General features: G+C 28.2%; 6 protein-coding genes across 6 annotated transcripts; 2 read left to right on the forward strand and 4 right to left on the reverse strand. All coding sequences in view use genetic code 12, as the record gives it.

Moving 5' to 3' along the window:
* KGF55_004756 (uncharacterized protein) lies at positions 1-2,064 on the forward strand (the record flags this gene model as incomplete). Its single annotated transcript, XM_051759693.1, has 1 exon — positions 1-2,064. One exon carries the CDS (start codon positions 1-3, stop codon positions 2,062-2,064), a length of 2,064 nt encoding a protein of 687 aa, XP_051612715.1.
* A 232-nt stretch (positions 2,065-2,296) lies between these two features.
* KGF55_004757 (FAR1) lies at positions 2,297-3,159 on the reverse strand (the record flags this gene model as incomplete). Its single annotated transcript, XM_051759695.1, has 2 exons — positions 2,297-2,675; positions 3,071-3,159. 2 exons carry the CDS (start codon positions 3,157-3,159, stop codon positions 2,297-2,299), a joined length of 468 nt encoding a protein of 155 aa, XP_051612716.1.
* A 2,326-nt stretch (positions 3,160-5,485) lies between these two features.
* KGF55_004758 (SPO11) lies at positions 5,486-6,499 on the reverse strand (the record flags this gene model as incomplete). The annotated part of the gene is made up of 1 exon (XM_051759696.1): positions 5,486-6,499. The coding sequence occupies one exon, from the start codon at positions 6,497-6,499 to the stop codon at positions 5,486-5,488; it is 1,014 nt and encodes a 337-aa protein (XP_051612717.1).
* Positions 6,500-7,030: 531 nt separating this feature from the next.
* KGF55_004759 (uncharacterized protein) lies at positions 7,031-7,387 on the reverse strand (the record flags this gene model as incomplete). Its single annotated transcript, XM_051759697.1, has 1 exon — positions 7,031-7,387. The coding sequence occupies one exon, from the start codon at positions 7,385-7,387 to the stop codon at positions 7,031-7,033; it is 357 nt and encodes a 118-aa protein (XP_051612718.1).
* A 1,381-nt stretch (positions 7,388-8,768) lies between these two features.
* KGF55_004760 (uncharacterized protein) lies at positions 8,769-9,827 on the forward strand (the record flags this gene model as incomplete). The annotated part of the gene is made up of 1 exon (XM_051759698.1): positions 8,769-9,827. The coding sequence occupies one exon, from the start codon at positions 8,769-8,771 to the stop codon at positions 9,825-9,827; it is 1,059 nt and encodes a 352-aa protein (XP_051612719.1).
* Positions 9,828-10,694: 867 nt separating this feature from the next.
* Positions 10,695-12,296, reverse strand: KGF55_004761 (uncharacterized protein; the record flags this gene model as incomplete). The annotated part of the gene is made up of 1 exon (XM_051759699.1): positions 10,695-12,296. One exon carries the CDS (start codon positions 12,294-12,296, stop codon positions 10,695-10,697), a length of 1,602 nt encoding a protein of 533 aa, XP_051612720.1.
* Between the last annotated feature and the right edge of the window lie 145 nt (positions 12,297-12,441).

Consider the following 12,441-nt stretch of genomic DNA (forward strand, 5'->3'; position numbering starts at 1 on the left):
ATGAGTGGAAATGACTCACTGAGTCATCCGCAAAATCAATATTTTCAAAAAATCATCGATACTTATACTGGTATCGAAATCAATAAAAGGTACAATAATAGAAATAATGAAGGAAATAGTTTAACAATTGATGAAACAAAAGATGATTTTGAAAACTATAAATTAATATTAAACACTTTCATGCTTCCTTTCGTGGAGTTTGAATTGAAGATGAACCAATTTGATGATGGTAAAAATAATAATTTATTTAAAAAAAATAATGGAAAAGATCCCGTGATCTTTCACGTGGATCCAAATGAAACGAGCAGAAATTTTATTATACAAACAATTCAGAAATTTGGTGGTGTTTGCTCCACAACATTTAGCAACAATTATATCAACTTATCATCATCTAAAGTTAATTGGATTCATCCAATTCATATCTTTTTAAGCATTAATGAAAATAAAGTTCTTCATTTAGAAGTGGCCAAAATCTATAAACTTAATTATTATTTTGAACTAAATGTGAAAGTTATCATCAACTACAAGTATTGGTTATCAAAAAGCAAAATGTATGGCGATGTAGCCTTAAAAGAAGATGATGATGAAGTAAATGAAGTTTTAAATCGAGAATGCACAAATAACTTTTTAGTCATGGAAAATTTAGAATTTATTGATTTAATTCGTAAAAGAAATCCTATATTACAAAAATTCAGATTGGATCAAATACAGAGACAAATTTCTGGTCATACAATAGGAAATTTGATGAAAAACAAAAATTTAGACAAAAATACAAATGAATCAAACCTTCAACAACTCACACATAAAGGGTTGGCCTACAATTATCACGAACACTATCTTTTAGCTACATTAGCCCACATTTACTTGGTTTTCCATAGCAATGTACAATTAATGTCAGAGCAGGTGTTATTAAATGAGTTTACAAAAACTTCAAGTGTTGCCATTTTTTTCGTAAGATTGTTACCTAATAGAAGGGAATTGAATGGTATTCGTTTGAAAATTGTTTCCGCTTTTAATATTATCGAAACAACAAGAAATTATATTAAAGCTATAGAATCATCAAGAGACGAAGTTCAGATGCTAAAACTCAATGAAATATACAGCAGAAGCTTTGATAAAATGGACCAGACAGCCTCATTTGAACAAATTAAACCTACCATTCAATTAAGTTACAATAATATGCTAAAATTGGTGGATTTTTTTGCAAATAAATCTTTGGAAGAAGCTTATAGAGATTTAGCAAATGAAATTGGTGTATCTAGAGATGATCTTAAACTATTAAAGGCGGAGTTTGATGCTTCTATTTCTCCATCACTAGGAGAACGTCAGATTAAAAACTACAGGTATGATCGGTCTGGTATCAAATTTTTTTTATTGGGTAAATTGATAGAAAAAGAAATTTCTGACCTAGGATTTAACAAGGAAAAAGCAAATGATATCACATTGTCTAAAACTTTTTTCCAGATGGCTGTAGCATTATTGGAAGGTCATCGTGAAAAGCCTGTGTCTTGGAATTCGTACAGACAGCATGTGGGCCATAACGGATTACCAAAATTTCTTGAATTCATTGATGTTTTCGCAGCCCATGCTGATGAACAAAAAATTATATCATTTTTAGAGTTCAAAGATAATGATCAAGATATTTTCAGTCAAGATCAATTCTTCAAATTAAAATATACATGCTTGCTCATAATTTTTAAACTTTCAAATTTTAACAGAAGTGATGTGTTTAAAGAGTTCTCCAAAATCTGGAATATTAGAGAAGAAAAAGTATCTATAAGATTTCATTCGTTTCTTGCAGAATTTCTCATAAATGGTAGAGTTAACAGTGATCGTCAAAAAGATTTGGAAAACTACTTGGTATTCAATAGAACCAATGGTAGCCTTGTTACAAAAATCTTAGCGGTATTTCCAGGAACAGGAAACAATTTCGATTTTGAAAATTATGAACCTGTTGTTTCCGATGCAATGATTTATCACCACGTTGAAGTTAGAACTAGAGTATCAGCTGAGGTAGATCCAGATCAAGTTGTTAGTCGAAGAACAAAATCCAAAAGAAAATGAGTGCTGATTAAGTTGAGTTGTCTTTAAAATGATGGTTTCGGTTTTTGGTTCTCCTTTTTTATTATTTACTGGGCGTTGATATCTAGTACATGTTTCGGTTTATTTTGTTTATACAAATATATTAATTAATTTCGGTTTTGATTTTACTAAATCCGTCTACTGTAGTGTTTGATCAATTCATAATTCAATTTATAAATTCATTTATTTCTAATTAAACGATTAAACTTTATACCTAATATATGATCAAATTTACTAGAAGATTGACGTAAATGAACATAATCATCAGCATTTGCAACATCAATGTTTCTTGTTCATAATCATCCTCGAATTCAATTGAAGAAGTTGAACGAACTAATCCATATGCAATAGATATACAATTTTTTAGACTATTTAATGATTTATTTTTAATCGATTGAAATAAATTCTCCAATATTATTATTCTATTTGTTCTTTTTATAAAATGAGGATTTTTTGATGGTGATAATGGTGGTGGTAATGGAATATTTAAATAATCTAAATTTGATTCATTTGATTCTGAATGTATCATATCTGGTGATTGCTGTTGTTGTTGTTGTTGTTGTTGTTGTTGGTTTGTTTCAATAATTTCCAGACTTGTGGTTATTGTGTTTGTTTTTAAATTAGTATTTATGATTTATTGTATAATCTAAATTGGAATATTTTCTAAATTTATATTTCGTATTTAATTTAGTTTTAAATTAATCATTATATTCTTATTAGTTGAAGCAGTTATCTTCAATTTTTAACATTTTAAAACATCATAACCATAACTAATACCTTATTGTCGATAATTTTTCAGATGTATGGCCAGTTGAATCAATCGATGTTCTTATACTAAATAGCCAGCGCAAACCCAGAATAAGATAGTCACACATTTCGAAATTCCAATTTTATCACATACTAATGGCCTTTTGTTTTTAACCTATAGTTGAAAAATTTTTAATCTCAATGATTTCATACAACAAATTTTAGCCATGTATGATCATACTGTTCCATTACATCTGTACCCTTTAAAATTCCCACATGGTTCATTTTCATATTCAATACCGCAACAACTGTCAGCTCCGAATCTGTCATTATATGTATTTCCTTTTCTATTAGTCTTTTTTAATCTTGCAATCTAATTGAGTAGTATTAAACAAAATTACTGCATCTCATTCTTCTCTCGGAAAAGTGGTTGATTAATGATTGTCATTATAATCAAATCGACATATTTTTAAACCTCTGAAGTACCTGAATGCTCACCTCACCATCCCATGATTCTCCAGTAAGGCTGGTTTCTCATGAAGCAGCATCTTTAATTTCGACACCATGTAAAAATAAGACCATATATGACTTGATATTCTTGTATCAACAATTAATCAAATAATAGATAACTTCGTTTACAAACTGAATATGTCTTATCGATGAATGTCTTTGGTTCAAATTATCAGACCAATCGATTTGTGTCATGAATAATACATTTATTGACGCCGAGTGTTTAATTAATTGATCGTTTAATTGACTTTTTGTTTCAAGGTCTTTCATCAAAGTCAATAATTTACATTACTTCTTTTCAGTATGAAAATTTTCAATGCCTAATGACCAACACCTTGTAATATTTTGCTTGACAATACGTTGAGGTGAATAACTTATTAATGAATTATAACAATCTAGTACTGACAATAATTCCTCGTCATCCGCTGCATGATCCCTGAGTCCAACCCGCAATATGAAGCATACGTTGAATACAATCTTTCCAAACTCTGGTGTTAAATCTGATTAATCATTGGTGAACATTTGTAACCGCCAAATATCAACAACAAACGTACCAACTGACGCCCATTTGTAGACATTTAGTATCTGATGATCCATCATAGCATTGAATATGGGCCACCAAGTGTCAAAAGAGCCTACATCCTTGTTTTTACCTTTGTATCTCTGTCTTAATCATCATCAGACCCATTATTGATTAGAGTCTAATTACTTCAATTATTTATTTTCTTCTGTTATTGACATTTTGGATCCATAAATGTCCTCTAAGTGGTTTCCATATTTGTTATCGCAAATGCACTTTGAATGTAGATTCAAGAACTTACTGTTTAGACTAAACACCATCGACAGAAAAATACTAAAATTTGCGATGAGCTAAATGTGGACATCAAGTTCATAATCAAAAAACAATCTTTAAACTTAGGCTAACTACATAGTATTCATGTCATTTTATTACATACAGAATGTGAACACCAACGGTAATCTGGCTTAGGTGCAAAACTTCAGATAATATCTACATAAACTGGTAACACAATCAATTCAATAAAATTGTTATTCATTTTGTGATCAAATTACTTAGTAAATCTATTTTTGTTTTAAGATTCCTTTAAATTTTCAGTATTAGGTTTATATCATCGTATTTCAAATTGATCACAAATTGTCAATTGAGTTCAACCTGTTGAACCTATCAAGTTCGATAATTTAATACCCATTCGGAACAACTATCACAAATTGGGATAAATATTGATGCGATTTGGAATCCCATTAGGTTTGTTATCAATTTGTATGTTCCTCATTACAACTTCGGCCTGAAAATTTACATATGTTGCTGTTGTTGAAGTAACAAATGTTACTCAACAAATCGCTATTTTAATCATAATCCATAATGAAATGTCAAATAAGCACAAGACTGACTACAATACTAGAGAAAAAAACAAATCATTCCCACCAATTTACATATCACCACAATTATCTTTTTCCATTCGTTATTGAATTTACGGAGTGATGGATTGTCAAAACGTTAGAGCTATTGGTTCACTTAAATTTGACATTGGCTTATTTGGGGTAGCTGTACTAGAAAAAAGTAATAAATTGTCTGCTTTCGTTAATTATTGCATCCGATAATAACAATATCGGTATTTTCAATGAATTAAATAATTTCGAAAGATGCTTCAAGAAATCAAGCTAACGTCATTAGCATGTAATTTGATTGAAATTGGTCAGGTCTAAACTTTTAATTTCCAAAGAGCACACGTACTGCTGTGTGTTTACTTAGGGTTTCCTTAATAATTTGACGAAGGAGCTGGGGATTACAGCAGACCTTGAGTTTAATTTTACTTACATAAAGGAGTGGTAGTCATGATGACTCGTTGGTAGTTGAAATGAATGGTCAAACATCAATTTATTTAAGTGTTTATAAAATGACACTATCAGCACTGTGTTTGTTATATTTTGTACTTTTTTTTATATGTTGTTTTGATTGACCGTGAAAAAGCAGTAATGAAGGATTTCAAAAGTATCGAAATAACTTACAGGAAAATCAGCGAATGAATAAATGTATATATTAGTCAGAAGATTATTCAAGAGTTATTCATTGATTTAATGAGATGCAATGAATTTAATAAATGCTGAAATTGTTTGTCATTTAACATTAGTACTTAACCAAGTCCTCGATAGGAAATGCTGGAATAATTTCAATTTCTAAATGAGTTACTCTATCAAATCTTGAGGTAAAAACTTCCGATAAAACTAATTCATGAATATGTTTTGATAGACCAATATGTTTGTCTAATGACATGCATTTTTTATTAACTATCATATCATTAGCAACTTCAACAATAACTTTATCAATATCATCTCTTTTTATTAAGTTTTCTAATACAACTATGTGTGATTTTTTAAATTCTAATTCGGGATTTCTGTAAATGGCATTTTTAATTTTAACATATTTTACTGATTTCAAATATTTTTTATAAGTGAGGTATATATGAAGGCCATATGGGTCGTAGTCTGTAATTACTATTGGTTTTAACTTTGTACATGATTTTGAAATGAAATCCAAGAATTTACGAACCAACAGATCAGGAAATCCAGAACCACTAATGACAATGAAATTTTTCCATTCATTTTTACCTTGGTTAAATTCTTCTAAATAATTTTTGACCAGTCTCAACATACAATTTTTTTCTAAAATAACAACTGAAATAGGTCCATCAACTTGCCCAACCTTTTTGAAGATTTCAGCATATTCCTCATCTAACTTGTAATTCATACCATCAATTAAATCTGAATAAATTTTTGCAGAACTTTCAAAATATATATTTAAATCATCAGTCAATTCATAGTCAAATATTGTTGCAAAACTTTTCAAATATCTATAACAATGATAAACCGTTTTCCAAACATGAGAAAATTGATAATAAATTTTACGAAAAGCAATTTTTTTTTCAGAACTCATAAGTGAAGCAAGTGATTGAATTAAAATTAGCCATCTTGTTTTTTCTCTTAAACTTTTCCTTAACCCTTGAACTCTGACATCAAAACTACCATACATTTTAAAATGAAGCCAAGCTGTTGTAGCAAGACTCATGACCGTGTCATAAGGATTCTTCAATTTTTTTGACCTATCAATATATACTGTTGGGTTTTCTAGTTCTTGTGACATTATTAGTGAATGATTGATTTTTTTGATATTAATTACGAAATACAATAATGAATTTTTTTGCGGTAAGAGACGATTATATATTATATTTTTTTGAAATTAAATTTTTTAATAAATTAAAACGAACAACGAGGGGAAGGTTCTTATTTTCCACTTCATATGCATTTTTTGCATTTGTTACTATTTGACTTCTTTTTGAATGTAATTTAATTATTCATAAATTTGTTATCACAGATTAATTCTCGTGTTTCAAATTGTTAAAAAATAATTTATTATCAAACATGTGAAACAAAAATCTTGGTCATTTTCAAAACTTTATCTTATTTTTTCTTATCCGAATATAGTCCGGTTTAAAAACAATGAGAAATTTTGTTTCATCTAAATTTTTATAATAATTTTTCTTAAAGTACTAAAATTAGAGTATTGAGACTAACAGGATATTTTCCTATTCTACATTTTCATATTTTACAACTTAGATCAGATGTATCATTCCTACATAATGTATTTAAGTTCACAAAAAAAAAATTAAGGTGATCAGCTAAGATCCTTTCTAGGTATAGTTCCTGATTTTGTTTTAATTGGAGGTACAAATGAATATGGTTCTTCATCAGGAACATAAAAATGGATCATGTCATAATTCAAGCCTTCAGCTTCTTGAATGTCTTTATGAGGAACATCATTTAATCTAGCTAATTTGTATTTTGTTCTTTTAAATTGATGATTAAGCAAAGATATTTCAACTTTTTGTTGTTCTTTTGTTTCGTTCCCCTCTTGAGTATGTTTTTGATCAACATCATCCACTTTTGTAGCATTAACCAAATTTTGACTTTGAACACCATCTGCGTTGATATTTTTATTGGTAGGTTTATTTTTGTTGGCTGCGTCAGACATAATGATAATTTTCTTGAATGAATTTAAGGATCCTGATCAATATGAGTTCAGCTGAAGTAATGGCAAGAAATAGCATATTTATAGATTGAATTGAGACTTCCTCAAGTTCATTATCGAAGGAGTTTATTAACATGTTTTAAAAGCGAGTCGGTAAAACATATATAAGTGTTGAATTAGTTACTCCATTCAATTTATGAAAAGGTTGTATGTGGTTTGTGTCAAAAGTAATCTAATCTTGGAATTTGGTACATTGACCAACCAAAATTTGAAACTTAAAATTTAATTTATTCTCAATTCGTCAAAATAAACACATACAAATTATAACGATCACAGAAAAAAATTATTTAGACGAAATTAACTGAAACAAGTTACTACAAATCAACCCCGTAAATGCAAGATTAATATAAATAAATCAATAAATTGCTTTTTTTTTTTTCTTTTTTCAATACATTAAACGTTTATTAGATTCGTAGTACTTTATAATATATTAGTTTGTTACTTACTTTTACTAGGTTGAGTTTTGATTTTGTTTATTCTCTTTCAATGTTTCACCTAGATCAAATTTGTTCCTACATCTGAATGAATTTTTGAGGCTGAATTCATGGATGATTGTTATAAATTTTATTGTATCTTGTTGTTGATTTTGTATTTCAGTACCTTTTGTTAGTTTAATGAAAACGATATTGACGATAAATTTTCATTAAAGTTTGAAAATAATTTAAGTAGTGGATTTGCTCACTCATACGTTCTTAAAAGTTTCCCATTCACTTATACCCCGCAGTATGAAGCTGTTGTACATTAGGTTTAACGATTTGTTTAGTTTTGAAGAGTCTAGCCTCGTGAACTAATGAAATAATTAAAAAAAAAATATTTTATTATATTTGGATTAAACTTAACCTTTGTTTCAAAGTTTAGATTTCGGATTTAAGATAATTGTTGATATTTTGTTGCTAGGTGCTGTAATTCACAAAAGTCATAAATTTTATACGTTTCATCTGGCATCAAGTAGGCGTGTCATCTACAAAACTTTTTTAGTTATGTAATGAGTCAAAATATGACTAGTGGATGAAGCTTATATGAGGTCAATCTATAATGTAATTTTTTTTTTTAGATGTTTCATCTATTTGTGTTACAAAAGCAACGAAATAAATTAGTTATAATATCAAAATTCGTATTGATGAAATTTTTATCTTTATTTTTTCAAGTTTTATAATCTGTAAATATAATATACAAAATTACAGTTTACAAAATGCAATCAGAGACACGAAAGTACCATCAATAAATTATGCTCAATATAAAGGCACATTAATTTCAATTAAAAAAAAAATGTTCAATTTAATCATCCCAAATCACATTAAATCAAAATCATTCATCATTCAAAATGTTCATTGTCAAGAGTGATGATCATCAATGTATATTAGAATATAAAACTTTGGATGAATTACCAACATTTCCATATTACCCTACCAAACCATTTAGTATAATCTTGGATATTTCTGTAAATGGATATTTATTAAAAGAAAGTGTGTACCACCCTTTTTTGAAGGAATTTGGAAAAAGTTTCAACAAATTTATGAGTAACAGGTATTACAAAACTAAATTGAGCTATGATAAGGATGGTCATTCCATAGTACTTCAATGTACTTGCAAAATCAAAAATGAGAGTTCCATGAAATTGAGATTTGTGGTAAATGAATTTGAAGGTACTATTTTAAAGTTCAACATCAGGAGCAATTCAACAATTAGTTTTCCAGGTATCAAAAAATCTTTAAATTTATTGCTTTCAAGATGGATTATTTTAGAGGATTACTTTTACCCTTTAATTTACCTGGTCAAAGCTAGACAACAACTTAAAGAATGTATTGATTTATCCAATAATTTTTTACGTGATAGTTACAATCTTCCAACTTTATTTGGGAACTATTATGCTGATACTATAAATTCAGACAATGGAAATGAAACTCAAACAACTGGTACTCAAGCTATTGGAACTCAGGCAATTGGAACTCAAAATTCAGAAGAAGTAGAAGAAGATTATTATGTGGCTGAAATTTTTGTTGAAGAGGATATATTTGATGGTGATGAAACAGATAATGGAATTAGCATGGATGATGATGAAGATGACGCAGATTCTGAACGTGGTGCTGAAGTTCCTAATGATGCCAAGATTGTTCACTTAGGTCAAGATCGTAATTTAAGTTTACAAGATGTTCAAACAAATTATGCAATTATCATTAATCAATTGCAAGAAATTGCTATTTATGTTGATTCGAATCCTCAGTCTTTGGCTGAAGAATTCATTTTTGGTCGCTCTTTGCTAAAGGATGTCGTGGAAAATCATCAAAGTTCAGGTTGTTTGATCAATTCAATTAAAACTCATAGAATTTTCATAGCTGCTCAAACCGCAGCAAAAATGAAGCTTTTGATAGTTTTGGAGTAAACATGATTAAATCATGAGTGAGAAATAATATATGATATTAGTTGTTTAATTCCATAATATAATATTATTGGTTGGTCTCACTAAATAACAAATTTATCAATTTTCTTTTATTATTCAATATATTTACTTAAATTTTTATATTTATATTTTTCAAAAACCAATAAACACTCTCATATAATAATAAATTTTCATGATCGTTTATCTCATTAAATATAAGTAAATACTGTTGTCAAATCTACGTAGAATTACTTATTTAGTCTTAATTATGCAAACAATATTATATTAACTGTAAACAATTAATAATTTATTCTGATAGTATTCAACTTTCATTAAATTCTTTAAGTGATTTAACTGATCCTACTCAATTAGTTTTGCAATAGTTATTTCTGATTACATTTGAATAGATATTAGTCAACGTCGAAGCTAAATAGGAAAAGCTGGATTTTTTTGTTTTTTTTCAGATTGTTCAAATGTTATTAATTAATGACCACTAGCAGAATAAGATGAGACTTTTAAATTCAAACTTAACTACTGTTGCGTGCTGGCAAGTTTACGACAACAGGGTCGGAGATCAAAAAATACCTAAACAGCTTTGCTAATATCTTAAATTGGTATCCAGGGTTCCACAGCTTAAATATTAATTATATATTAGAGTTATTAAAGATTTTACTATTCCGCAATTAGAAAGTTAGATTGAAAATTTATCAAACCGAAAACAATTTTATTCATTCTAATATTTAAAACCCAGTTACAAATAGAGATATTGAACATGAAAAGTATATTCATTGAAATTTGTAATCTGATTCGTATTTCTTCGATTTGAATTTTTTTTTGTAATTTTTGACATTAATCACCATCATCATCACCTTATCTTCTTCTTCTTTTGCTTCTTCTTTGGTATTCCTCTTCTTCTTCTTCTTCTTCTTCTTCTTCTTCTTCTTCTTCTTCTTCTTCTTCTTCTTCTTCTTCTTCTTCATCAACAACAACATCATCTTCTTCTTTTGCTTCTTCTTCATCAACAACAACATCAACTTCTTCATCAGCAACAACATCTTCATCAACATCATCTGTTCTTGAACGTTTTGAAGATTTTGAATTTCTTTGATCCGCTAATCTTGAAGAACGTCTTAATCCTCCTGATTCATTACAGTCATAATTGGTGGAAGTCTTTCTTTTTTTATTCGATTTACTACCAGCACCATTTTCAATTCTTTTCGTAGCTTCAAAACAAGGACTCCAATTTAGTGGCTTTTGATATTTAATATAAATAATGTCAATAATGCTCAACCCATTAAATTCATTGATCTTAGATTTTATTTCTTCAATAACATTATCTGACCCCAAATTTTCAAATACCTTTTTAACTTTTGAAATTTGATCAGTTGAATAAGTTTTATTTCTAAATTTTCTATTCAAGTCCTTAAAGCATTTTAGTAAGGCAGAACCATTTCTTCTGAGTGAATAATCACTTTTCAATTTATTCATAGCTTCTAAAACTGAACCTGATCTAGTTAATCCATATAGTAATACTAATTCTTCTTCATTATCATTATACAAAGTATTTTTCAATGATTTAATTTTCAATTTGGTGAAATAAAGATATACAACATCTAAAATGTCTAAATTTTGTAGACTTTCTTTTTTGGTTTCAATATCTTTTAATATTGTATCTGGTGTAGAATTTTGAAAATTAGCTCTAACAAATTGTAATTGATCTTCTGTATATATTTTACCATTTAATTCAGCACTTGTTCTAACCCATAAAGTCTTAAGCCCACTCGGAGTTCTTGTAAATTTAGTTTCACTTAACAATTTAAAAGTTTTTTTCAATGCATCACTTTTTAACACTTCATACACTAATGTTAATTTATCATGAGGGGTATAATATGTGTTTTCTAATGAGTTACTTTTTACCATTTGAAAGTAGATATAGATTATATCATAAGCATCCAAGTCTTCAAAATCTTCAACTTTGTACCTAATTTCTGCTAGTAAATCCGAATCTTTTGTATTTTGAAATTCTTTACTAACTTGTTCAACTTGATTAGTAGAATAATATTTGTGTTTTAGGATTGATGTCAAACCATAGTATACGTTACAAAGTGATTTTGCACTTCTTCTTTTAAGATATTTTAAATTCAACTCTTTAAATGCATCCATTATTGAACCACTACTTGACAAGCAAAAAAATAATACTAATTCTTTATCATTGACCGTGTATTTGTCTTTTTCATTTATAATATCATTATATGCAATGTAGATGATGTCCAATGAGTTTAAGCCCTGAAATGCTTTTGAAAAATTCTTGATTTCACCTAATAACTTATTTTTAATTTCACCTAACGAATGATTGTTGTTTGAAATTGGGAATTTGGTTTTAACAGTAGTAACTTCATCCCAAGTGTAACTATTACACAGCAATTTTTTTATTATATCTTCCACATATTCAGTAGCGGAATTTAAATCCATATTAAAATAATAACCATGGTTTTTCAATGATATTAAAGCATTTTTTAATGAGTTGTTATCGACATAATATGAAATTAATAAAATTTCACGTATTTTAATATCAACATCAATTTTTTTATTTTGTTTTATAGCTTTTTGTGTTTCA

This window comes from Candida pseudojiufengensis (assembly GCF_024610245.1).
Source record: "Candida pseudojiufengensis strain CBS 10847 chromosome Unknown scaffold12, whole genome shotgun sequence".
NCBI classification, from domain to species: domain Eukaryota; kingdom Fungi; phylum Ascomycota; class Pichiomycetes; order Serinales; family Debaryomycetaceae; genus Lodderomyces; species Lodderomyces pseudojiufengensis.